This window comes from Odocoileus virginianus, chromosome 28 (genome assembly GCF_023699985.2).
Source record: "Odocoileus virginianus isolate 20LAN1187 ecotype Illinois chromosome 28, Ovbor_1.2, whole genome shotgun sequence".
Classification (NCBI taxonomy): domain Eukaryota; kingdom Metazoa; phylum Chordata; class Mammalia; order Artiodactyla; family Cervidae; genus Odocoileus; species Odocoileus virginianus.
This window is the reverse complement of record NC_069701.1, coordinates 15,262,143-15,289,538: the sequence shown is the minus strand read 5'-3', so window position 1 is coordinate 15,289,538 and position 27,396 is coordinate 15,262,143. Positions and strand designations below refer to the sequence as shown.

General features: G+C 49.4%; 1 protein-coding gene across 11 annotated transcripts in view; it reads right to left on the bottom strand.

The window, feature by feature from the left end:
- Positions 1–27,396, bottom strand: part of TENM4 (teneurin transmembrane protein 4) — an 861,213-nt gene that overhangs the window by 252,261 nt on the left and 581,556 nt on the right. For all 11 annotated transcript variants that reach the window (XM_070457221.1, XM_070457226.1, XM_070457220.1 and 8 more), the window contains one exon: positions 2,930–3,185. In XM_070457221.1, the coding sequence (XP_070313322.1) occupies positions 2,930–3,185 (256 nt within the window). The remainder of the gene's footprint in view (positions 1–2,929; positions 3,186–27,396) is intronic.

Below are 27,396 nucleotides of genomic sequence, written 5' to 3'. Positions count from 1 at the left end.
GGTCCACCCCACCGGGGTGGGGGTCTGATCATAGGATGCATCTGATCTTTAAACCTGTGCTTTGAACAACTCACAACAGTGAGTGGACCATCACTTGTGCCCTCAAAATGTCAGGGTCAAACTCACTTCTTCGAAGTAAAGAAGAGAGAGAACTCACAATTTCCTCTCAACTCCTCTAGTGAGCAGGACCTTAATACGTATTTTTGAACGACTTCTTCTTCACAGGGTTGATATGGGGAGCAGATACACATGGGAGAAAAATGGAAACAGCTTTTATGGCATGTCTTTTATTGCCAGGCACTGTGCTGTGTGCTCATATATTAACTCCCAAGCTAAGAGATGTGACTTCTTATCCCAGTTTATAGATACGGACATCAAGGTTCAAAGATGTTGAGGAATCTTCCCAGCCAGGAAGTGCTGAAACCAAGGTAGGAGTCTACACCCATCTGATCTAAAGCCTGCATCCTTCCCACCTCACAAAGTTGGTCAGTTACCTGTGATCCTATCTCCCACACTTGACACGGCTCCCTCTTAAACTTTACCTTGTTGGTTTTGGGCTATTGACCAGCTGGCACTAAGATCCAGAATTCTGATTGTGTTATCCACTGTACTAGACATCTCTCCCAGTTTCAGGCTATTTTTAGATGCACAGAACTCTGCGGTCATAGACGAAGCCTTCCTCCAACATTTCATCTGGGTCTTCAAGGACGAGTAGGACTTTGCTCGACCAAGAAGGAAGGAGGAGGGTGACTCTGGCAGAGAGTTGTGCACACAAAGGCACAGGGGCATGTGAGGCCCAAGGTTTTGGTGAAATACTGATAAATACACATATGTGTACAATCATCTATACATACATACACTGAATATTAAATTTACAAGGTTATGTTATATATGTGTATGGATTTAGATAAGCAAGAAAATGTTACATAAACACAAGTATATGCCAACACATTAATAATGATTACTGTCTGGTGGTAGATATGGGTAACTTTCTTTTCTTGCTTATTTCTGTTTTCTAATTGCTCTATAGAATATCAGTTGAATGATAAAGTGTTAAGAAGAGAGAAAACAAGGTTCCTGTGGTTTGAGTAGCGGAAGTGGGAGGACAGAGGGTGGATGGGCATGTGGGCACTGGCTGGCCAGGCAAGAGTTGAGCTAGGAGCACCCTCACATCTCCAGCTAGCCATCAGGAGACCAACCCTGCTGCTGGTCCTCCCCTCTATCTTCCTATCCCTTGAGAAGCTTGGAGAACCACCTACTTTGATGCTATGGGAGAAACACGAACATCTAAGCAGAGGGAGTGGCTGCCACACTCTGTTCAGAGAACGAGAACCATTGATTACTTGCTGGCTTCCTTTGATCATGTGCTGTCATTCAACAAGCACTTGGGGAATACTGGGGATCTAATTAAGCTACTCTGCTTGGGAAGGCACACAATTATCTGACTCTGTCCATGAAGAGAGCAAATGAGGCACATAGGGAAAAGTCACACATGATTTTAAAGGCTGTCAACAGACATATTAATTAAGAGACCAGAGAAGGGGTTGGGCCATATCTGTGAGAAATGTGCTTTAGGAAAAAACGTCTGTAGGAGGGGTAAAATGACACAAAAGGATGCTGGTTTTCTCTCACTGGACCCACGAGTCCAGCGTGGGAGTATCACAGCCATGTGCCAGGCAGAGTCAGATGGGTCCACGTCCCATGTGTGGACTAACTTCACTTCCTTAGATGTGACCTGACTTTTGTCCTCTTCCCAGATAAGGAACAGGGATTTGAGAGGCTAAAATCTCTGTTTCCCACTACTTTGAGAAATAGGGCAGAAGAGTAAGAGGTTCCAAACGTCCAGCCTGGGACACTTTGTCCTCGGTTCAGAGCAAGTAGAGAAAGGCTACGTCCCCCAAAGTCAGAAGCGCATATCTCAGAGTGCCAGGCAGACTGGCATTTTCCCCAGTGGCCTTATATGGTTTTCATAATCTTAAAAGAATCATCTCCACTTGGAGAACATAGTGACGTGGCAAAGGGAAGGAAGGCAGCTAGAAACTGAGACTGACCGAGATCCTTGAGCTGAAAGGAGCATCTGAGCGAGAAAGGAGAGGCAGAGTCCAGCCCAGCAGCAGGTGGTGGTACTGCAGGGAGACGGCCCCATACCCTGGAGCCGGGGCACCTGGGTTCAAATCTCAGCTGTGCATGGACTGTGATAGGACCTGAACTAGTCACCTAGCCTGAGTTTTAGCTTCCAAACCTGTCAGCTGGGATCACAATAATAATACCTACTTCATCAAGTTGTGAGGATTACTATTATATCACACAAACTGGAATACATCCATGTCAGGGCTCATTAGGGCTTTGGGGGCAGAGGGGCTAGGCCAACAGGGGAGGAGGAGAAGAGGGGAGGGGAGATGGTCACTGGGCAGCCACCTGCCCACTGGTTGCTCCTACCTGGTCCCCAGGTGGTCCCCAGGGCACCATGCAGGTGCCACGCCAGGCAGAGGACCAAACCACGGAAGGGAATAGCGGAGGTGTGGGCCCAAATCAGACCCTGGGCGCTTGCTGTCTGCCACGGGGCAGACCTGCTTAGACACAGCCGCTCTCACCTGCTGTTACAATGGCGCTTTGCATCCAGCAGCAGCCCTGTGGTGCAGTAAAGCGAGGCACAGGGGAGGCAGCTTGACCAAGCTCACACCTTCAGTGAGCAGCAGGGCCACCCTGAGCCTCAGAGCTGCTTGATCCCCAAGTCCCAGCACGCTCTCCCCTCCATCCCATGGCCCTTCTCTCTGGCAGCCAGAGAGGCGGATCCTTGGGACCCTGCTGCCCAGAACAAGCCAGGTGGTGGGCACACAGCACAGCCCCGCCAGGGCCCCAGAGCCCTGGGGATCTCAGCCCGGCCGTCCCCTGTCCTCAGGGTCCCAGCCCGCCCCGTGCCCCGCACCTGGTCTCCAGTGGGATGTTGCTGTTGAGCAGCCAGTTGTCCTGGGCGTGGGTCTGCTCCTGCGCGCCACCGGCGGGGGGGTCTCCAGACAGCGAGTGGTCCGTGGGCGCCGGGCTGGGGTTGCTCCTCGGAGTGAAGTTGCCCCGGTTCAGGGAGCTAATGGAGGCCGCGTGGTGCTGGTTGGGTGTGTGGGCGTGCGAGAGCGGAGGTGGTGGTGTCCGGAGTCGAGAGTGGTTCTGCAGGCCGCCTGGGTGATCTAGGGCACAGACATGCACGGTCAGCGGGCGGGGACGGTCCCACGGGGGCCCCACAGGGGCCACGCAGGAGCAGCCGGGCCGGCTGTGAACAGCGCAAGCTGCTCAGTCGTGTCCGACTCTGCGACCCCACGGACTGTAGCCCGCCAGGCTCCACTGTCCATGGGACTCTCCAGGCAACAATACTGGAGTGGGAGGCCATGCCCTTCTCCAGGCGATCTTCCCAACCCAGGGATAGAATCCAGGTCTCCTGCGTTGCAGGCAGATCTTTACTGTTTGAGCCACCCAGGGAGCCCCACGCCAGCCGTGGGCACCGGCCACCTGGGCACAGTCATGCAGTCAGTCAACAGGTGCTCGACAGGCAGTTACTGAGTATCTGCTACTCTAGGTGCTGGGCAGCAAAGCAGGCAGAAGCCCTGTCCTCACTGAGCTTTCCATCTGAGTTAGGGAGACAGACACAAAGATTTAAGAAAAAAAAAAACCAAGACCAGATAGTACCATTGACTAAACAGACATGAATTTAAGCAAATTCTGGGAGACAGTGAAGGACAGGGATGCCTGGCGTGCTGCAGTCCATGGGGTCGCAGAGTCAGCATGACTTGGTGACTGAACAACAACAACACATGTCACTAACTTCATCCTGTTGCTTTGATACTTTTAGGGTATGGCCAGAACCCATAGCCTCTGCATCACCTGGGAATTTGCTAAAAATGAAAATTCTTGGGTCCTGACCCAGAGTAACTGAACCATGAGCCTTTGAGTGGGGCCAAGAAATCTGACCTTACAAACCCTCCAGGTGATTCTGAGGCATGATAAGATTTGGACACCACTAATTATATATAAGATTACACAGCAAATGAAACAAATGAGGTAAACAAATCACATACATACTTACCTATATATGAAAGTGAAAGTGTTAGCTGTTCAGTCATGTCCAACTCTTTTCAACTCCATGGGCTGTAGCCCACCAGGCTCCTCTGTCCATGGAATTCTCCAGGCAAGAACACTGGAGTGGGTTGCCATTCCCTTCTCCAGGGGATCTTCCCAACTCAGGGATCAAACCCATGTTACCTGCATTACAGGCAGACTCTTTACCATCTGAGCCACCAGGTAAGCCCACATATACATATATATTCACCATCTTGGTTAAATATATATATAGTTTGGGCTTCCCTGGTAGCTCAGCTGGTAAACAATCTGCCTGCAATGCAGGAGACCCTGGTTCAATTCCTGGGTTGAAAAGGTCCCCGAGAGAAGGGATAGGCTTCCCACTCCAGTATTCTTAGGCTTCCTCCTGCAATGCAGGAGACCTGGGTTCCATCCCTGGGTTGGGAAGATTCCCCTGGAGGAGGGCATGGCAACCCACTCTAGTATTCTTGCCTGGAGAATCCCCATGGACAGAGGAGCCTGGCGGGCTACAGTCCGTGGAGTTGCAAACAGTCAGACACAACTGAATGACTACGCACAGCACAGCAAATATATGTATATATATGTAGTTTACCAAGATGGTGATAAATCTGAGAATGCACAAAGCCAGGAAGGAGGCTGTGGCCTGTGTATGTCGGGGCAGTGATGAAACTTTAGATCAGATGGTCAGTGATGGGCTTTTGAGTAAAGGGAATGAGCCATGCTGGTGTCTGGGGTGGGGGTGGCAGTTAAAAAGCACCACTTACACTTCTGGAGCACTGACTATGTGCGGGGCACTATTCTGAGCCTACTTGTGTTAATTCAGCTAATCCTCACAACACACTACAAAGCAGGTATTGCTTGCATTTCATTTTACAGATGAGGCAATTAAGATAAAATTTTTATTTATATATATTTTATATATATTCATATAAATTTTTATTTATATATAGATATTTATATTTACTCCTCCTAAGTAATTGGAATGTTGGAGTACTATCTTAAGTACCATCCACTAGGCTATGCTCACAGGAAGCCTGGGCTTTGGATGCTAAGGATATTATGAGGGTGAAGAAGGTCAGGAAACTGGGTTCTATTCTAGATTTTGCACTTATTAATCACATAACCATTGTTGTGGACTGCACGTTTAGATTCCTCCAAAATTCCCTGGTGGCTCAGCTGGTAAAGAATCCGCCTGCAATGTGGGAGACCTGAGTTTGATCCCTGGGTTGGGAACATCCCCTGGAGAAGGGAATAGCTACCCACTCCAGTATTCTGGCCTGGAGAGTTTCGTGACTATTTCATGCGGTCACAAAGTATCAGACATGACTGAGTGACTTTCACTTTCACTTTCAAAATTCATAAGTGGAACACCTAACCCCAAATCGATGGTATCTGTAGGTGGGTTTTTTGGGAGGTAACAAGGTTGAGATAAAGATATGAGGGTGGAGTCCTCACGACAGGATTAGTGCCCTTAGAAAAAGAGACCAGAGAGCTAGCACTCTTTCTCTGAAACACGTGGAGATATGGCAAGAAGGTGGCCATCCTCACATCAGGAGGAGGCCTCTCACCAGATGCTGAATCTGTCTGCACCTTGATCTTGGACTTCTCAGACTCTGGAACTATGAGAAATAAATGTCTGTGGTCTAAGTTACCCTGTCTATGGTACTTCATTTTAGCAACCCAAGCTGACTAAGACAGAAATTGGTAACCAAAAGTGTGATGATGCTGGAACAAATACCTAAAAAAATGTGGAAGTATCTTTGGAACTTGGTAATGGGTAGAGTCTACAAGAGTTTTGAGGTGCATGCTAAAAAAAAAAAAAAAAAAAAGACTATGTTGCTGTGGAGTGACTGTTAGATGTGATTCTGGAGAGAGCTCAGGGGAAAAAAAAAGGAGATGTGTAGAGAAAGCATCCATATTCTTAGAGAATACAAAAACACATATGTACAGAATGTTGATAGAAACAGTGGACATTAAAGGCAATTCTGATGAGGCGGAACTGAGGAGGAACATGTTATTGGAACACTAGGCAAAAGATGATTCTTGCTACATGGTGGCAAAGAACTTGGCTGACTTATGCTCATGTTCTAGTGTTTTGTGGAAGGTAGAAGTTGTGAGCCAAAAAAATTAGATATTTTGCTGAGAAGATCCTGAAGCCAAGTGTTGAAGAAGTGGCTTGGTTCCTCCTGGCAGCTTAGAGTAAAATGGGAGAACAGACAAATGAACTGAAGAAAGAACTGTTAAGTAAAAAGATTTGAAAAATTCTCAGCCTGCCCATATTACAAAAATAGTGAAAGCATGTACAGAAGAGAATACCACGAGTGGGGCTGATGGAAAATTTGGTAAGATTGATGTATAGGGGTGTGAACCATGGACCTAGCCAGCCATCCCAGAAGGAATACTGCCAATCTGAGTCAACAGCAATGGAGACAGAATGAAGGACAGCTGTCAAAACAGATTCTACAGATACGACAATGAAGCTATTTGGCTTTGAATGTGCGCTGTTCTTCAAGAAGAGGGAAGACTGGCCTTGAAGGTGATTCAGAGGTCATCGGGGCTACTGCCTCAGTTTCAAAAGGCCTAAGGCTTTTTTATGGCTGAGTGATATTCCACTGGATATATGTACCAAATCCTCATGATCATGGTGTCTCCCCTGCCAGGTAAGTATATGTACCACATCTTCATCCATGCCTCTGTCAATGGACATTTAAGCCTAAATGTTCTGTGTCTTGTCTAAATGTTCATGCTTCTGTGTCTTGGCTATTGTAAATAGTGCTGCAATGAACACTGGGATGCACATAGCTTTTCAAATTATGGTTTTCTCCAGGTATATGCCCAGGAGTGGAACTACTGAATCAAATGGTAGTTCTATGCTTATTTAAGGAAACTCCATACTATTCTTCATAAAGTTTGTACCAATTTACATTTGGGACTGACATATATACATATGTAAAATATATAACTGATAAGGACCTACTGTTTAGCACAGGTAACTCTATACTCTACTCTGTAACGACCTACAAGGGCAAGAGTGGATATATGTACACGTATAACTGATTCACTTTGTGGTACACATGAGACTAATATAACATTGTAAATCAACTATACTTTTAAAAGCATAAAAATGCTTTTAAAAAGAGAAAGATTGAAGACTAAGATAACCATGGACATGTCGCTAACCTCTTTGCACCTCAGTTTTCTCAACTATAAAATGGGGAAGAGTTTAGTAAGGCAACTGCAAAGCCACAGTGATATCAAATGAGACAGTAAATGGGGAGGAAATACATCTGAAGTTCACAGTTTACAAAGTATTCCACTTCATTTGTTCCTCTTGAGAATGCTGTCTCTCACATAGGGGACTGAGAGTTCGTGAGTATAGGATCCTAAACCCGGGTGGGTATGCTATTGCAAAAGCTGTGCTTTCCCTTGGCTCAGGAGACAGCTTCCTGGAAACCATCACAATCAAGTGTGAGGCACTATCAGTGATACGACTATTCTTAGCAGAAGATGCTCCCTGCTTTTTAGGTAACCCAGTCCTTTATGCCAACGAATTACAAAGCAAATCTGGTGGGAGTGAGGCTGGGTAGTAACACAAGGGAAGAGAAACAGAAACCCATCTGAGCAGATCAGGATTCCTTCCTATGAACTGCTATTGCCCACACCAGTCTACCAATCTCTTTGGAATTTGATCCACATCTGTCTTTCCAGCTTAATTTGTCATCAGCCCCCTCCCCATACCCTCTAAACTGGCCACACCTTTGTCTCAGAGGCCAAATACTCTGCTGGGGCCACATGGTGGCTAATATTTCGATTCCAGTGAAGATGGTCTCCAGGAAGGCCACAGAACATGAATGGTACCCTCTGAAGACGTGCCATGTTGTGGTCCTGGTCTGACAGAGATGCTTCTTGATGGGAAGGGAGAGATCCTGGGAGCCAATAGAACAGGCAGAGTGTCTCACTCAGAGAAAACATGGCCTTGGACCAGGGAGAAAGCGAGAATGTTTGTGTGGTGTGTGCACGCATGCACGTGTGCTCATGTGTCTGACTCTTTTAGACCCCATGGACTGTAGCCTGCCAGGCTCTTTTGTCCATGAAATTTTCCAGGCAAGAATCCTGGAGCGGGTTGCCATTTCCTACTCCAGGGGATCTCCTTGACTCGGGTTGAACGGGGCCTCCTGCATTGCAGGCAGATTCTTTACTGTCTGAGTTACCAGGGAAGCCAAAAAACAAGACTATGAAGGTTCATTTGTTTTGGTCATCTGTTCTCAGGCAGCACTTTTATGGAGACATTTGGAGCCTCGAAGAGAAGCCAGCAGGAGAAGCAGCCTGCTGGGCGGCTTGAGTGTCCCTCCCTATCCCTGGCCTCCCAGTTCAGGGCACTCCTGTCCAGTGGTAATCAGGAGGCCAGCAGAGAAGGCTGACCTGATCCGTGCCCCAATCCGTCATGAGCAGTCAGCCTTCCCTTGGCATTTCACCTAATGGATGTTAATAGTTGCTGCCGTGTATTTGAGAACATACTGTGTGTCCTTTCACCACTTTAACTTTCATAATGCTCACGACCGCCCCTAGAGGGCAGTCTCATTATCATTCCCATTTTACAGAAGAGGAAGCTGAGGCTTCCAAAGCTAGTGAGTGATCCTTATTAACCCATAGTTGGTATTCTGTCTACCAAACCATGGTGCCTTTGCATGCAACACAGATACCTGCTTGACCATCTCAGTCTGTAGCCAAAGGCAGGAAAAAGACCCTCAGTGAAGAAAGAGCAAGCGTTCAATGTCTGGGTCAGGACAGGCTGGCCTGTAAGCCTATAGACCCCAGCTTCGTGACTAAGTGGAATGCTGGGCTCTGGCTTGATAACTGCTTAGACTTACTGCCAAGAGTCCTGAAATGATGAGCTTTCAAGTGTCAGCTTCTAAAAGGAAATTCTGTGAGGGTGAGGAATTTTCTGGTCCAAACCCACTCTATTTTTTGCAGCTCGGCTCAACTGCCACCTCTTCTAGAAAGTCCTTCTTGATTTACCTTCCCCAAAGCTCCCTTTTCCACCATTGAATGCTAGCGGCAGGTAACCTGGACGGGGCACCTTTTCCTCATCTCCCAGAGCATGCCTGCTTATGTGCTTCATTCCTCTGGTGGGTGTAAATTCCCTGTTCCCTTTGAGTTGTTGATCACAGCTTCTGTAAACAAACAGATGCTTGATATAGGTTTTTTGAGTGAATGGCTCATGTGAGTGGCCTGGACAGTCTATCCAGAGGGATAAGGCCAGTGTGAAGTTTATTTGCAGGCCAAAACGGACAGCAGATCACCTGAGCTCTCTCGACTGTGAGGCAAGCCAGTCCTTGACTTTCTTGCCTGGAGCCAGAGTTCCTGAGGCTTCAGCTGGGCGCTCTGTTTCCCTTTGGTTCTGAGAACACTAGGAAAGGGGATTCTGACGTTATCCAGGTTTCCTATAGAAAGGCTTTGTGCTTGGGGGCCTGGCAGTGGATGTAAACTCAGAGACATGACCTTCCTAAGGAGCAAACATTTTCTCTGATCTGAACGGAGACTCTGGGCTGAGTGGCTCCCATGTCCAGGAGGGAAGACAGAGGGAGAGCCTGCAGGCAGGTCTTCTTCCCTTCCCTTATCCTCCCCATGTACACTCTCATTTTTAGAGGGAACTCAGAACCCATTCAGCTTCCCTGGTGGCTCAGAGGGTAAGGCGTCTGCCTGCAAAGCAGGAGACCCAGGTTCGATCCCTGGGTCAAGAAGATCCCCTGCAGAAGGAAATGGCAACCCACTCCAGTACTCTTGCCTAGAAAATTCCATGGATGGAGGAACCTGGTGGGCTACAGTCCAAGGGATGGCAAACAGTCAGACACGACTGAGCAACTTCACTTTTCAGAACCCGTTCACTCACTCAGCATGTACTGAATCCTCTTTTGGTGGCAGGACTGGTATGAGACAGAGATGGCCTAAGAGGAGAACTCTTTCCTGATTCCTTCTCACTGGGGGGATGCCCTCCGATAACTCATGTTACCTTCCTGGTCCCTGGTCTGCGCACTGTGAAGGATGTACGCCTCCCTGCATCACCCCTTTCTGGAGGATGCCTGTTGTTCAAGTGTCAAATGCACAGTGAACCCTTAGCTGCGCCCAGAGGGCAAGGCTCCACTCAACCCCTATCCCTGGTAAATATTTGTGGAATGTGGGAAGAGAGGGGGGACAGCCAAACAGGTGGGTGGGCCCCTTGCTACCCAGGGGTAAGTACTGGTACATTTGCAAGGCTGTGCTGTAGTCCCAGTTACACCCTCTCCTCATAGATCCAGCCATCGAGTATGTGTTTGAATCAACCCAGATACGAGTCACTTTTACTGTTATATTGCACACCTCTGTCAGGAAAGGTCACTTGCTTATGTGAGTTCTGCAAGCCTGAATTTCCAGGAAGGTTTTTTTGCTTCCTGCGAGTTCTCACATATATTTACAGTTGTTGGTTCCCTCCAACACCTCAGATATCTTTCATTTTACATGCACAAAATTCCTGAACACCGGTGCCTCTGGGCTGCATCTCCCTGAACTGAGACCACAGTAAGGCTTCTTCAGGGCCCTGGGGAAGAGCAGTAGGTGACAGGAGGAGACGAGGCTTTGATGTCAGACAGCCCTGGCGTCAGGGTTTGGCTCCGCCATGGGTAAGCTGTGTGACCTTGATCAAGAGACCTAACTTCTCTGGAGTTTCACATGTGCTCGCCCCACCTCCGCCATCTCTTTTGTCTCTGGACCTCCACACATGCATCGCCCAATGCCCAGAATACCCCTTAGACACAGGGCACATGTCACGTGTCGTGAACCCTTCCCGACCCTGACAGGCTGGCAGCCCACTCTGTGTTCCTTGGCACTTCATCGGGGCTGCGGTGTGAAGTTAACAAGGATTCGAGGAGCAGACACTTGTGGGCCACTCACCACGTGACAGACGTCAACACAGGCACATCCCCTGTGCCCACTCCCTCCATGTGCGGGGTTTCAGTTTTCGTATCAATTAAATGGAGATAATGCCCACCTTACAGGGCAATGATGAGACGCAAATGAGATCATGCATATAAGGTGCCTGAAATGCAATAATGCTAAAAAAAAAAAAAAGCAGCAACTATTAATGCCACAGTTATGGTAAAGTCATGCTGAATGGGTAAGTCATAAAGAGCTAAACTGTCACTGTGATGATTACAGCATTTACAACAGGGGTGCCCAAGCAGAAAGTCTTGAGAGAGAAAGAGCAGGAATGTGCCTGGAAGAAATATGGTTCTCTTTGGTGACAGGTTAACCCCACTCTGGATAACCCACTGGCTTCCAGGAGCCCTGGTCTCGGGAAGGTGCCTGTAGGTCGATGTGTAAGTCAGAAGCCACGAGGATGGCTGCAGCCTGACACGCAGAACTACACTGGATACACAGGGCCTCTGTGGCCTCAAAGATGAGGCCCCTTTCTTTGTTGGGTAAGCATCTCAGAGCAAAGCAGGGTGCTGCTCGGTCCTGGGTTCAGGGTGTGCCCTAAGGAGAGGGCCCCTGGGGCTGTCCAACCAGCAACACCAAACAGCCCTGGGTTGTGTACACGGACTTGAGGCATTTTAAGATGAACCCCAGCCTTGACAGATAGCTGGTGTCTAGGGGACAATGATAAAAGGAAGGGCCCGAGGAGAGTTCCGGAGCCTCCCAGACCGAGGTTCAGCCTTTACTCTGCCTCTGACGGGCTACATGATTTGGGGCAAATCACTCCAGTTCTCTGAGCCTCTAATTCCTTACCTATAGAGTGAGTGTTTAATAGTAATGTAATAAAAGGAAGGGGAGGAGGAAGGACTACCACAGAATGAATACACAGAGACCCAGGGCTGAAACAAACACGGTTCCTGCCTTTGAGCTGCTCACAATTTAGTAAAAACAACAGACACACCCACAGATACTGTGCAAAACAGTAATTACAAGGAGACGATAAAGCTGACATCTATTGGGCACTTGCTAGGTGATTTGCTCTAAGTGCTTTATTTATTTATAACGTCTCTGGAGAGAAGGTCTTATTATTACTCCCCAATTTGTAGATGTACAAATTGCTAACGTACAGGAAAGCTAAGAAGTTTGTCCAAGATTACTGAACCACCGAGTGGTGGAGCCAGAATCTGAACTCAGGCATCTGGCCCGAGCCCACTCTCTTAACCACTCTGCTTCACATACACGGAGGGAACGGACGCATGGAAAGCACCCGTGCCTGTCACGTGGCGAGCGGCCCCCAAACATCTGCACCTCGCATTCCTGTTGGCCTTAAACCGCAGCCCCGAGCCCCAAGGAGCACGGAGCAGGCGGCTCATCTTTTAGGGTCTGGGAAGGTTTCATAACCAGTGACATGTGCCCTGTGCCTAACGGGTGTTCTAGCCATTGGGTGATGCAGGTGTGGAGGTCCAGAGTCGAGAGAGAGACAGACAGGGGCCGGGGAGGAGACGGCTCCAGCAGACACGTACGAGGCTGCCTGGGGCACTTCTGTAAGCAGTGTGGGGCGGCCGTGAGGGGGCACTGGCCAGAGGCAAGGAGGAGACACCGGAAGGCGGTCTGGGTGCTGGATGTCCGGAGATGCCAAACAGAAGAACCTGGCCTCTACTGGGAGGGTGAGAGGGCGCCCTCTGGGCTTTGAGGCAGGGGACCGAGATCACACTTGTGTTTGAGGCAGATCCCGGTGGCCACGTGGAGGATGAACCAGGCGGGGCTGGCTGCAGGCAGGACCCAGATCAGCCTCGGGAATCCTGACTGCTAGTGCGACTCCAGTGAAACACGCTGCTATCCTTTTGTAAGAGCATGTTCATGAGACAAACACATAAATTTCCGGAGTTTCGGCTCAGGCAAAGACTCCGAATGTGTCAACAGCCCCATGATCTGGGCTAACGGCGGCTCTGAGAAAGGGCGCCAGGCTGGACACCCACCTCTAAGCCCGAGAAACGGCCGCCAGGCGTCTGAAGGTCTCCTGGCTGTGGAGTTAATGACGACCCAGTGTGTGTTGCACTCATTCATCGGGCCCTAAAGACTGTCAGATATGAAAGATGATGGTATTTAATTATGACAAAACACAAAAACTCCAGCGGCCTGCGAATGCCAAGAGAAAGAGTGATTTGGCTTCCATTAAAATGCCATCAACTACCACTGGCTTCGGCTAGGACAGTAGCAGTGCTGAGAGCTTAGCTAATGAACCTTGACCTCCCTGGCCAAGTTAGAGAGGCCACAGAGCTGGGATCTGACGGCCTGACTTCCAGCCTCCGTTTCTGTCTCCTTCAAGCTATGTAATCCTGGACAATTCATTGCACTTTTCTGAGCTTTGGCTTCCTGTCAGATGTCTAGGAAATTGCCTTGCAAACCATAGGGCCTGGGTTAAGAGTCAGAGATAACTATCAGTGTATTCTCATTGCCTCAGAAGGAATAAAAACAGTGACGTCCAGATGGGAGCTGCTGGTCTGAGCACGGGGTCAGGGCTGCATTTGTGTGCGCTTCTCCCTGCCCATCCTTCCCCGCCCCGAACACATGCTTTCCGCTCACTTCCACCGCTGTGCTGGTCATGCCGTGTCTCCGCCAGCGTGCAGGGACTCTAGGCAGTGCTCGCAGATGGGGAGGAGGAGGAAGGACTACCACAGAATGAATACACAGGGATCCAGTCCAGTCCAGTCCAGTCCAGTCGTATCTGACTCTTTGTGACCCCATGGACTGTAACACGCTAGGCCTCCTTGTCCAACACCAGCTCCCGGCCGAGCAGGGCGACAGGCTGAAGCTGCTCTCCAGTGCTCTTGACGGGGAGTAAGTAGGGGTGCCCTCTTTCTAAATTCCATATATATGCATTAATATACTGTATTGGTGTTTTTCTTTCTGACTTACTTCACTCTGTATAATAGGCTCCAGTTTCATCCACCTCATTAGAACTGATTCAAATGCATTCTTTCTAATAGCTGAGTAATATTTCATTGTGTATATGTACCACAGCTTTCATCTGCAAAATCTACTACAATACTGTAAAGTAATTAGCTTCCAATTAAAATAAATTAATTAAAAAAATAAAACAAAAATAAAGGAGTGCCCTGAGGTCACAGTGGGGTTGTTTCTGCTCTCTTGTTCATGAAGTCAGGACAGAACTTTGGGTGGCTGTTCAGACTATTAAAGTGCTGGTCTGCGTGGCTCAGTGGTGAAGACTCCCCCTGCCAGTGCAGGAGACACAAGAGATGCAGGTTCAATTCCTGGGTCGGGAAGATCCCCTGGAGGAGGAAATGGCAACCCATTCCAGTATTCTTGACTGGAAAATCCCACGGACAGAGGAGCCTGGCGGGCTACAGTCATGGGGTCGCCAAGAGTCAGACAGCACTGAGCATGCATGCACATGTGAGAAACAGTGAAGAAAGGACAGTGTCTGAAACTAATGCAAAAGCCCTGTTGTACAGGGTAGTGGTTTTCCAAACAGGGCTGTCTGGAAATGCGGAAGGGGCTGCTTTCTGGTTGTTATAATGACTGCGAAACACACCTGGTGTTTGGCAGGAGGGGCCAGAAAAGCTAGCCACGCACGGGACCTGGTGATCCTAAAGGCATCCAGTCAGTGGTGAGTCTAGTTCGGGTTAGTTTAGGATGGGCGAACAGTTAACAGCAGATTTTATTCTGTTTGCTTCCACCCCCATCCCCAGTTCCACGCCCTCTCGGTCACAGGAGATGGCCACCAAGGACTGCATCACCTGGGCCCTTGCTCCTGGCTTCCAGGGAGGTTTGGCCAGTTTTCAGCACCGCAGGGCACTGACTGGAGGGGGGGAAGAGAGGCCGAGGTCACCCCAGCCCCCATCCTCCGAGGCCCTGCTACAGGACAGCGCCTCAGGCAGGAGCCTCATCTCACAAAGGTACAGGTCGGGTGGTCTGAGGGAGCTTCTAGGAAAAGCGAGACCCTAAACTAGACGCTGAGGTGGGGAAAGGGTGGAGGGGTTTAAAGGGGAGGGGGCTGGCACCAGCAGAGACCCACAGGCTGAGAAACATGGGCTCCGGAGGCTGCAGGGTGGGGTGGAGACCGGGGCACCCAGGGCAGCGGGCTATGGGGGAGTGGGGGAGAGGCTGGAGCCCCCCTCTGAGGGCCTGGGGCCCGAGGGACAGCTTTCAGGGGGTTCAGAGGGCTGTCCCCCACTTCCTGCCTTTTACAGCCAAATGGCAGAGTGGTCGAGAGAGTGAACCAGAAGGCCCAGGCTTCACTCAAACGCCCTCAGGGTTCCTCATCCCAGCAAGGAATGCTCTCTTAGGGCGGGGTGCGGGTGAGCAGCCCCAGACACGGAGGGAGGCGCGGGGTCAAGAGTCTGTCCGGGAGAGGTGTAAACAGCTCTGCTAGGGTATTTTCAGAGTCGCCGTAACTCAAGAGCTATCTGTTCTAAGCGTGCAAACGAAGGACTTGGCGGGGCCACCATCTGAGCCCGCAAGAACCCTCTCCCAACAGACGTTTGCCCAGACCACGTTCTTGGGCTTGACTCTATCAGCCGCTAACTGCTGTGCGACCTTAGGCAAGGCACCTAACCTACCTGAGCCCCAGGGCCCCCCAGCGACAAACGGGAGGGCGAGGTGGGGAGAGTCCCATCTTAACTGTAAAATCAAGGCTGCCTCATTCTTGGCAGAAGAACCTGGGGTATTTGTCAACGAGCATCTGCTTGTGAAAGGTGTCCCCGGCAAGCTGTGGCCTAGACTGTGCCGTGTGTCTGGGTTCTAAGGAAGGCAGCAAGGCAGACGGGAAGGAAGAGACACGTGGCCCTCCTTTTCTCCCTCCCCTCCGCCCTGCTTCTCTGCTTTCCTTCCCCTCACAGAGGTCATTCTCTACAAGCCCTGTGCGTGACACCAGAGACCGGAGATGGATTAGACGGAGTCCCGGCCTGTAAAATGCGAACAGAACGGTCAGAAAAGCTTGGCCGCAGCCACAGCGGATCTTTCCTGGGTGCATGGCTTTCCCCTCAACTTAGAGCTGTGTCCACCTCAGGGCAGAGCTTGTCCTGGGAAAGCTTTCTGCTTGTCAAGGAGCTTTCCTTTCCTTCCACTGTCACCTGCTTGCCCTTTTCAAAAGTGGTCTGACCCATACATGGTTAGGTCAAGTCCCAGATCAACAAGGAATCTTACCTGTCGGGGTGTGTGTGTGTGTAAGAGTGAGTGAGTGAGTGGAGGAGGTGGAATTCAGTTCAGCGGGAGTCTGCGGTGTGCTGGATGGGCTGCAGTCATGGCAGGAAAGCAGGGAGGAGGAGGGGGTGACGGCCAGGCCGAGCTGACCAGCTGGAGAGGGTCCAGAGCAGGGACACGTGGACTGGGGTGACGGGGGGCACACCAGTGATAGAGATGCGGATCCTCCCCTGCCGCCTCTGGGGCCAGACAGTACTCCCCGTGGCTTCCCTGGGGGTGAGGGGTTTAGAAGCTGTCCTCCTACAGGGGCAAGCAAAGGACTGATGCTGTTAGCCTGGGAAGGAGACAGGTGAGGGCAAGGGATTAAAGAAACGGAGTGTGGCTAGGAGTCCAGCTGAACGACACCACATGCCTGATGACCAGCTTTCCTAGTCTGGCCACACAATTCATAGCTCAGAAATTACACCCAACTAAGTGGTGTAGTAGACGGTCCTAGGCTGAAGGACTGTTCCCCGCTGGGTCATTAACTCACTCTGTGACCTGGGAAAGTCCCCCTTCCTGGGCCGCAATTTCTCTGAAAAAGAAGGTTCCTTCATTTTATAAATGATCTCCTGAGGCTCCTTCCAGCCTTTGGTGGTCTGATTCCTCGTGGCTTCCCTTGCTCCTCTTGGGGACTTTTCTGGAAAGAAAGTGATGGGCAAAGCACTGCGGCTGCATTCAAACAGCCAAAGGATGGAAGAAGAACAGGCACATTTTCTCCATGGGGCTTTAGGAGGAAGAATCAGGGCCAAGGCCAGGAGGGACCGAGAGGAACCAGTGGTGCAACTCCAGGAAACCCTCCTTCCTGCCATACTCTGCAGCGGACCGCCTCGCAAGACAGTGAGCTCCCTGCCGATGAAGAGGTTTGAAAGAACCAGCCTCCACCTCCTCCCTGGACTTCAAGCCTCTGCCACTCAAATGCAATATGTATGGAGCTGAACCTCCTGCCTCCCCGCCGCCCAGCCCACAGTCGGGTCCCTCTCCTGTGCTCCTGATCTCCGCATCACCAGCTGCTGCCACCACCACCTGCCCCACCATTGGAGCAGGCTGCTGGGGATCACCTTTGCCTTCTCCCTCTTTTGCAGGTTCAACAACTCGGCCAAGAACGCTAGACTCTGCCTCCTACCCTGACCCCCCTGGGATTTTCACCACTCCCGCTGTCACCCCCTCAGCTCAGGCCCTCATCAGTGGACATCCAGACGTGGCCTGCAGCCGATCCTGGGGCCCCAGCCCACTCACTCACCCCTGCTCCAGGTCGCTCCCCTGCTATCGAACTTTCCATGGCTCCCCTGAGCCCACAGTAAGAGACCCTCACCACTGGACCTGAGCTCACCACCCCAGGGTTGCACCCACAGTTCTTCACTGCCCTCTTTAAGAAGGTACCAAGGTTAACAGGATAATTATACACCTCTCCTGAAATAGCTCACTGCTTCTCTCACATTCGTGGCTCTGCACCTGCTGTTTCCTTCCGCATGGAAGGAATTTTTCACTCCTTCACTGGTTGACTCAGATGAGAAGTCACCTTCTCCAGGAAGCCTTTCATGACCACTCCCTCACATCCCCATGCCCCCAGTTTGGGTTCAAAGCCCCTCTTTTGGGCTCTTCTAACGCCCATGGCTCACTCTGAGTTAGGATCACTCGCTTGATGCTCATCTCTTCTACCAGACTGTGTGCTCCACGGGTGGACGTCTTATCTTCCTACATCACAGCCTTGAGGCTAGAAGCGTGGCCCCTCCCTCTGGGGTGCCTGGCGGGCTCTTCCCCCCAACCCCAGGTGCTGCCACTGGCTCTCAACGGGCAGGGGATACTTTGGGCTCTCTGGGTGCCCTGATCTTTCTCTTCAAACCTGACCTGATGTTCTCCAAAAGGCACAGGTTAGACAGCAGATCACTGTATTTTTAAATAAGCTCTGTGTTTTCATCAACAGTTAAAGAAGCCATGAGAAGGAAATCAAGACCATGACTCTCAAGGTTCCTCCTACAGGGAAGAGCCTATTGTGTTGAAGCTGACACCAGCACTGAAGGTCAGGCTATTTGATCAGGTGTTTTCCTTATTCTACCCACCTCCCCAGCTGCATGGGCCCTTGTTTAGTCGCTCAGTCGTGTCTATTTATGACCCTATGCACTGTAGCCCACCAGGCTCTTCTGCCCGTGGGATTTTCCAGGCAGGAATACTAGAGGGGTTGCCATCTCCTTCTCCAGGGGATCTTCCCAACCCAGGGATCAAACCTACATCTGCAGGTCTCCTGCATTGCAGGCAGATTCTCTACCGCTGAGCCACAGGGGAAGCATCGGCCCTGTTGGAGGCTAAATACCAGCACACAGAGAGGGGAATCTTTCCCATCATGTTCACATCTCTCTCTCCATTTTATATCCACCAGTATTTCTGAAGAGGGCTTCTCAAGTGGTTCAGCAATAAAAAGAAATCCACCTGCAATGCAGGAGACCCATGTTCGATCCCTGGGTCAAGGAGATTCCCCTAGAAAAGGACATGGCAACCCACTCCAGTATTCTTGCCTGGGAAATCCCATGGACAGAGGAGCCTGGCAGGCTACAGTCCATGGAGTCGCAAAGAGTTGGACACGACTGAAACAATGCGTGATCACAGTTTTGAAGGAGTTGCCTTTTCCCAGAAGAGACCTTGACATGCCTAGATGAAGTGACAAGTTGCTGGAACCCATGAAGCATCACTGTGTGTGGTGAAGTGCTATGGCTGATGCTCAAGCTGTCTTGGGTTCAAACCCACTTCTCCTACTCACACTGGGCCACACTACACATCTTTTTCAGGATCCCAGTATCATGCCACTGCAGCCAGGAGGGTAAATTGGAAGGAACTGTTTGAAATCAGGTTCCACCACTTACTAGTTCTATGGCTTTGGGTGAGTTTTTAACCTCCGAAAGCCTTGATTTATCTATCTGTAAAATGAGGATAATAGCGCCTTTGGCTTCCTAGTCTTATTTCAGGGGTGTAGAGGGACAGTGCATGTAGGTTCCTTAGCCCAGGACTGTCAAATAGAAGGACTCAGTGGAGGTTAAGTAGGAATTTCCTCTCAACGCTCCTTAGAATCCCATTGAGTTACATTCCCCTTGGGCTGTGGGGTCTGCCAGGGCAGGGATCCCGGGATCGGATCTCTCTTTTCACCAGGACTTGGACTTCCCCGTACCCTTAGCTGTCTTCCCTCTAGAGGCTCTTAAGATGTCAGTAAGTGTTTGCTGAATGAAATGAATGAAGCCCTTGTCCAGTCTGCGTCTTCAGGGCTGGACACCAAGAGGCTGTCGGCAGGGAGGACAATGAATATTTACTGACACACGACTATAAGCAGGGCTCTCAGGAAACTCTCCTCATCTCATCGTCAGAGCAACACTGAAGGTGGGTCTTAATCACCCCATCTTACAGACCAGGACACCGAGCCTTATTGGCCTGCTCCTCCTTTGCCTATGACATTTTTGAATGGGATATCTCAGGCCTCAGCATTTAGGGCAACTTTATGAAATGTGACATCTTGCTTTACAAAAAGCTGCCCAAAGTCACAACACTAGGAAATAATAAAAGCTAAGATCAGATCTCTCTGCTCTTTCTACTCAGGGGGGAATCTAGGCTCCTAGAAGCAAAGGAAGAAGAAAAAATAAATTAGGAAGTACTTAAGTGTTATGTATTGAGCAATTTATTAAATACAAAACCTCTCATAGGTTTTTGTTTTGATTGAATGACAATCACGCCAATAGTCACATGGATGAGGTGTTTGGAGACCAGAAAAGCTTTACTGTGTGATGACAAACTAGAATGACAATCCTAAGAGGCAGGTGTTATTGTCCTTTCACCCAGGAGGAAACTGAGGCCCCAAAAGGCTCAGGGGCTTGGCCAGGTGCAGAGCCTGCAAGCAGTGCCCTTCGAGCCTCCAGAAAGTGCATGCAAACACACACCTTCTACCTCGGCCCAATCCCAGCAAGTCACAAGCCAGCATGAGAGCCCCCACCAGAGAGATTGCGACCTTTTTCCTCACGCCATAAAGGGCCCTCACTTAGGGGAAAAGGCAGAGAACATCCACCTGATTATACAATCAGAAAGAAGTCTTCCATGATGTATGACATGACCACATGTGGCTTTTCCTTTTGATTCATGTTCAGGAGATCTTAGCCAGGTATTCCATGCATCAACGTCCATGAATCAAGTCACACTAGGAACAGATAAAAGGAATGTGTCCTCCTGAAGTCCTTGGCAAGGAATCCAGCTCAACCCCTAGACCTCAGGAATGTCATCACAGTACTAATAAAGGCCTCAGAGTCCTGAAGGCTTCCTGAGCTGCCAGCTGCTCTGCTAAGCGTCTCTACTGCACTTTCCCCCGTTTCCTCTCCCCAGAATGCTCTGAGACCGGTGTGTGAGGAACACAGGGCTGCCATTGTGCGCTCAGTGGCCAGGCGGCCTGGGTTTGAGTCCCGACTCCACCACTTCCCAGCCATGCGGTTCTCTTTCCTGACTTCAAACATGGAGATAGCACCCATGGGGTGGTTGGTAGGACTCATGAAAAGTGTGAAGGGCACTGCGGCACAGGGCGAGGGCTCGCTAAATGCTAGCTCTTGTTACGTCTGTTTTCACAGATGAGAAAACTGAGGTTCAGAGAGAGAATTTAGAATTTGGTCATGCTCCATAGCTGTCCAATGCCAAGCCTGGACTTCAGATCTAATTTCAACTCCCATATTCTTCAGAAAGGCTATGGCTTACTTTCTACTCTTCCCTCTACCTCCACCAGCATGGCAGGTGCTCCATAGATGGCATGATGATTACTATTCTGGAGAAATGCTGGGCTGAAGGAAGCACAAGCTGGAATCAAGATTGCCGGAAGAAATATCAATAGAAATATCAATAACTTCAGATATGCAGATGACACCACCCTCATGGCAGCAAGTGAAGAAGAACTAAAGAGCCTCTTGATGAAAATGAAAGAGAAGAGTGAAAAAGTTGGCCTAAAGCTCTACATTCAGAAAACTAAGATCATGGCATCCAGTCCCATCACTTCATGGCAGATAGATGGGGAAACCGTGGAAACAGTGGCTGACTTTATTTTTCTGGGCTCCAAAATCACTGCAAATGGTGATTGCAGCCATGAAATTAAAAGACCCTTACTTCTTGGAAGGAAAGTTATGACCAACCTAGATAGCATATTAAAAAGCAGAGACATTACTTTGCCAACAAAGTTCTGTCTAGTCAAGGCTATGGTTTTTCCAGTAGTCATGTGTGGATGTGAGAGTTGGACTATAAAGAAAGCTGAGTGCTGAAGAACTGATGCTTTTTAACTGTGGTGTTGGAGAAGACTCTTGAGAGTCCCTTGGACTGCAAGGAGATCCAACCAGTCCATCCTAAAGGAGATCAGTCCTGGGTGTTCATTGGAAGGACTGATGTTGAAGCTGAAACTCCAATACTTTGGCCACCTCATGCAAAGAGCTGACTCATTTGAAAAGACCCTGACGCTGGGAAAGATTGAGGGCAGGAGGAGAAGGGGACAACAGAGGATGAGATGGTTGGATGGCATCACCGACTCGATGGACATGGGTTTGGGCGAACTCCGGGAGTTGGTGATGGACAGGGAGGCCTGGCGTGCTGTGGTTCATGGGGTCGCAAAGAGTCAGACATGACTGAGCGACTGAACTGAACTGATTCTGGCTGAGAACTCCCTGTTAAGTGCTACACTCCTTCCTGGTCAATGCCCTCAGAAGGGGACCCACCCCCAGTTCCTGCCCCTTCTTGCCCACAGCGCCATGTGCCACGTACAGGGCAAGTCCCTGCAGCCAGGGCACAGATGTGCTGACTTCATTTCCATGCAGAAAGTGTACAGTCTGTGGGCGCCACCTGGGCTCACTCCTCAAGTTAATTCCTTCCTCTCGGCTATGGAATATTTTATTTTTCCAATTTCAGAACCTACTTATGTTAAAAGAGAGAGAGAGAGACAGAAACCCAATCAGTTCAGCTCAGGTTTGTGAAACAAATAATGCAGTTAGCCTAGAACTTTAATCAAACAGTTATATTCATAAACCACCGTGATTACTGCTCTGCCTAATTTCTACAGCCCAGGACCTTCTGCAGAAAATGCCTCTTGACAACGTAGGATACAATGTGGAGGCCCGCTGACACTGCTGGAGGGGTGGAGAGCTCCAGGCCTCATGTCCTGATGAATCTGAAGCAAATCTGGATTTGTAGGCATGTCCCCCAGGAATTCTACCCATGCCTGAATGTCATATTACATTTTCTTTCTTTTTTTAAAGAAGGAAAGTGGAAGAAGTCAGCTTTTGCCTGGTTGCATCCTCTGTTCTCTGGAAGAATTAAGTAGAAAGGCCAAGTTCAGTGTCTGGGAGAGGACACGGGCTTCAGAGTTTGGTTGACATGGGTCTAAACTCTGACCCTGCCATTTGTAAGCTGTGTGACAGAGAGAACACACAGCTCTGAGAGCATCTACAAAACACAGATAGTTATACGTACTCACAGGATGCAAATTAAATGCGAGAACAGTGAGTTTCCTACTAGACTGTGAGCTTTGTTTTCCCAGTGCTGAACACAGTACTACTTTATTCTAAGTCTAACATAAATGTTTACTGACTGTGCCTACAATCCTACTGTTCATTGTTTACTGAGTGATTACTGTGTCAGGGACAATGCTAAATTCTTTACATGTGTGATCTTATTTTATCCTAAAAACAACCCTGCAAACATGTATTACTGTCCCCCTTCCAGCTCTGAGATAACCAAGGCTCGGAGAAGTTAGGAGACTTGTCCAGATAATACAGAGTACGAGGGGAGTCGTCAGGAACCCCACAGTCAGAGGCAGAGCTGGACCCAAGACCAGGCCTGCTGACTCTACTTCTCTGGCCTGCCCCTCCTTCCCAGGCATCCCTCAAACTTCACGCCCAGCACAAGAATAGTTCTTTCCACGTTCTTTCTCCTTTTGACCTCTCCTGTTTTGAGATTCCTTGGGGCAACTCAGAAATCAGAGTAATATTTCAGGATATTTAGAGGGGCTTGGTTACCACTTTCAGCCAACATCTGTTGAACATTTGCAGCAGGCCTGCTCTGAGTTAGTTCCTGGACAGAGGCTTCCCTCATTTCTGGACTATGCAGATGAAAGCAAAGTAAGAGTGCTGACTCCCCTGAGAGGCGTGAGGGGAGAGAAGGTGCCCATTCAGGTACGCGGTGAGTCTGAGTCAGCCTACTTGTGCCCGTTATCCTAAGGGGCAGGGGGAAGGCTGGGCCCTCATCTAGCCCTGCCCTGATCTTGCTGGGACTCGGTCCCCACCCCACTCACCCCACCTCTCTGAGTCTCAGTTCTTCCCTCTGTGAATGGAGAGTACTAGGCCTGATTCATTTGCTCAGCAAATATTTCTGTCAGTTACTTCCAAACTCTTCACTCCTAAAATTCTACTAATAATCCCCTCACAAGTAATCTACGTTTTAAAATACTTTGTTTCTCACACAAGCTATATTAATTAACTAATCATTAACTGTTTTCCTATTTTTAACTGAACACATATAAAGCTAATCAGAATGTGTGAAAAGGACCAAGAGGATGTGGTGGATGAATCCTTAGCACCTGGCTTACCGCTGATATGAAGTGAATGAAAGAATGGATGGATGGACGGATGGATGGATGTCTGGTGCTACGCAGAAGGGCACCAACAGGTGGAAAAATATAGAGTCAGAAACACCTGGATCGCAACTCCAGCTCTACCATCCAAAAGCTGTTTGATCTTACATAGGTCACTTACCTCTCCAAGGCTCAACCTTCCCATCTATGAAAAGAAGACAGTTTGCTATGTCTTGGAGGACTGTTGTAAAGTTGATTAGTAATAATGGCAATAATGATATGAAAAATAATAGGCACTAACACATTTATAGTGGAGTATGTGCCAGGCACTAGTCTAAAAGCTCTGCACATATTAACCCTATCTTCATAATAAGCCTAAGAGGTAGTTACTGTTACATTTCTGTTTTACAGGTGGGGAAACTACAGTATGAGAAAGATGTCATGTCACCTTCCCCAAGGACAGACTTGCATGATCTAGCTATAATGATGGGAAAATGACCCCTGGACTTTTCAGTTATATCATCCATTACATTTTCTTTTCTTAAAAAAAAAAAAAAGAAAAAACGGTGGCATTGGGTTTGTCTCCTTTGTGACAGGGAATCCCGTCTAACCCATTCTGACTGCTTACTCAGTCGAAAGTCCCTTTCCTGGCCCCCTCTTCCATCCATGAGGCTGAACCTCAACTCAAAGATAGTAACGCTGCACTGAAGTCCTTGCACAGTCTTCAGATAGACCTTGCATGCCCTCCTTTGGCCCCATGAACTGCCATGACAGTGTCCCTTCTCTAGCACACCCAGAACACTGTGTGTGCACGCACGTGTCCCCCACTGTGAGCCCAGAGCAACTTCTTCACCTCCATGTCCCTTGCACCCACCCCAGGGCTTGGCACATGGGAGGTGCCTATGCTCTGACATCACCAGTATTTAAGCAGATGATCACAGACATCCTAATAGAAGAATGCTCCACTACTATAACATATGACCATTTCTACTTCATGAGAAAATGTCCTGTAAAGATCTCTGGATGTTAAATAACGAGAGGACGTCTGCGTCCGGGTAGCAGACCATGGCCCGTGTGGAAATGGGAGCAGCTGTGGTGCTGAGCCTGGCGGCAGAGAAGGACCATCCACCAGGAACAGTACCGTAGTTCCCGCCTCGTTCAAGTCCTCATCAGCCCGAGGCATTACTCATGGACACCGTTGCTCATCACTCTCACTGATTTCTTTTTTCTCCCTGAGGACGAACTACCTCATCCCTTGCTAATCTAATGACCCAAATTAGGCGAAAGCAGCCATCTGATACATGTTAGGCATCACCCCAGAAAGGAAGTCATCAAACAAGATATTACCCAAAATACTTTTAATGTCTCCATTCTCTTAACTGCCCATGCAAATCAGGCAGAATAATTCCAAATGGAGAAAAACATGCCCGAGGCTGCGGCTGTTACTCATGACCCTTCCTGGGTCGGCTCAGTCAGAAAATACATCTTTGTGCTAGTCTTTCTCCTCTCCCACCCCCCAACCCCTGTCAGCAAAAGCTGAGCCTCCTGCGTGCCAGGCACTGCACGAGGTATTGTACATATATGCTCACTGATCCATGTTACAGCACTGTGAAGTCTGACCCCTATCGGCCTCGTTTGTCCAAAGAGGCAACTGAGGCTCAGAGAAGTAGTGGATTCAAACCCAGGACTCGATAAGGATAGACTCCTCTACGGCCCCTCACTGATGCTATTATCAGAGATTCAGTGAAGTGGGAACAGCCAGTCCTGATGTGTTTTTGTTGTTCAGTCGCTTAAGTGTCCAACTCTTTTTCGACCCCACAGACTGCAGCATGCCAGGCTTCACTTTCCTTCACTTTCTTCCAGAGTCTGCTCAAACTCGTGTCCATTGAGCCAGTTATGCCATCCAACCATCTGTCCTCTGTCATCCCCTTCTCCTCCTGCCTTCATTCTGGCATCAGGGTCTTTTCCAAATGAGTTGGCTCTTTCCATCCAGAGCACTGGAACATTAGCTTCAGCATCAGTCCTTCCAGTGAATATTCAGGACTGATTTCCTTTAGGATGGACTGGTTTGATCTCCTTACAGTCCAAGGGACTCTCAAGGGTTTTCTCCAGCATCACATTTCAAAAGCATCAATTCTTTGGCACTCAGCCTTCTTCACGGTCCAACTCTCACATCCATATACCTTTTGACTATATGGACCTTTGTTGGTGAAATGATGTCTCTGCTTCTTGGGTCCCAGCTATAGGCTGGCATCACCTACCTGTATACAGGAATGGGGGAGGAGCCTGGGTTGTCCTTTCTGAATATTCCGAGATACTGTGACCCAGCAGACGTCTTAGCTCCCAAGAGCTGAGGGAACGTCACATTATAGTGACCCACGTCCATTGACAAGTGGACTCTCCCCAGAGGACCTTCAGATATACATCTCTGTTTCTCCTTCTCTAGCACCCAAATGTGGTACTCAGGAGGATTTATTTCTAAATATCAAAAGGCTCCATGAAGGGAGAAGTTGACTGCCTCTTCCACGCACACTTGAGGCCTGAGCCATAATGACAGACAGCTTCTCTTGATGATCCTTGTTGGCCGTGTCTGAGCCCGTCATGCAGCATGACGGGGCTGTCACCAGCACGGGCAGGCATTGCCGGCAGGGTCCCAGGGGGCCTGGGCCCGGCCTGGAAATGGAAGAATGGAAGGCCTGGGCCAAGGCCAGAGAGGAAGTGTCAGTCCCGGGCCTGATGGCTGGTGGACAGCTCAAGGCAGGTCTTGCCCCGAGCCCATCACTAGGCTGAGTCACATACCAACTGTTTCTCTCCAGATCTCAGACTTCTGAAGATCATGAGCACTCCCACAGGGTGCTCAAACCCACAGACCCTTCCCTTCTCGGGGCTCACTTACAAAGTCAAGTCAACCGCCTCTTACTGGACCCTCTTGTGCCAAATGGCAGGAAATAAGCATAAAACGAGAGCAGGGGAGGCGTGGATATCATCCTGGCCACCACAGCACTGGGTCTGCTGCGGAAGATGGTCTGGGAGATGACGCGCCCTAACAGGTGCAGCAGGGGACTGCTGGTATCAGTGTATTGGAGCACTACGGGGCTGGAAGGGACTGATGTTCTCTTGCAAAACTGGGAGAGAGAGCCAGGAGAAGGCAGCAAGGACCTTCCAGATGCCAACAAGTAACAGACATTCTGAAGAATGTTCCTATCCTTCTTCTCAGAGGCAATCTCTGGAGGCCATGGAGGATGGGTAGGAATAACTGATGGGAACAATGTATAAAATATGCAGGGACAGTTTGAACAAAGGCAGGCAGGCAGAGAAAAGGGAGTATGGCCTGTACCATTCAAAATGTGAACTCCCTGGACAGCAAGGAGATCAGACCAGTCAATCCTAAAGGAAATCAACCCAGAATATTCATTGGAAGGACTGATGCTGAAGCTCCAATACTTTGCCCACCTGAGGCAAAGAGAGGGCAGGAGGAGAAGGGGGCAACAGAGGATGAGAGGGTTGGATGGCATCATCGACTCAATGGACATGAGCTTGAGCAGACTCTGGAAGATGGTGAAGGACAAGGAAGC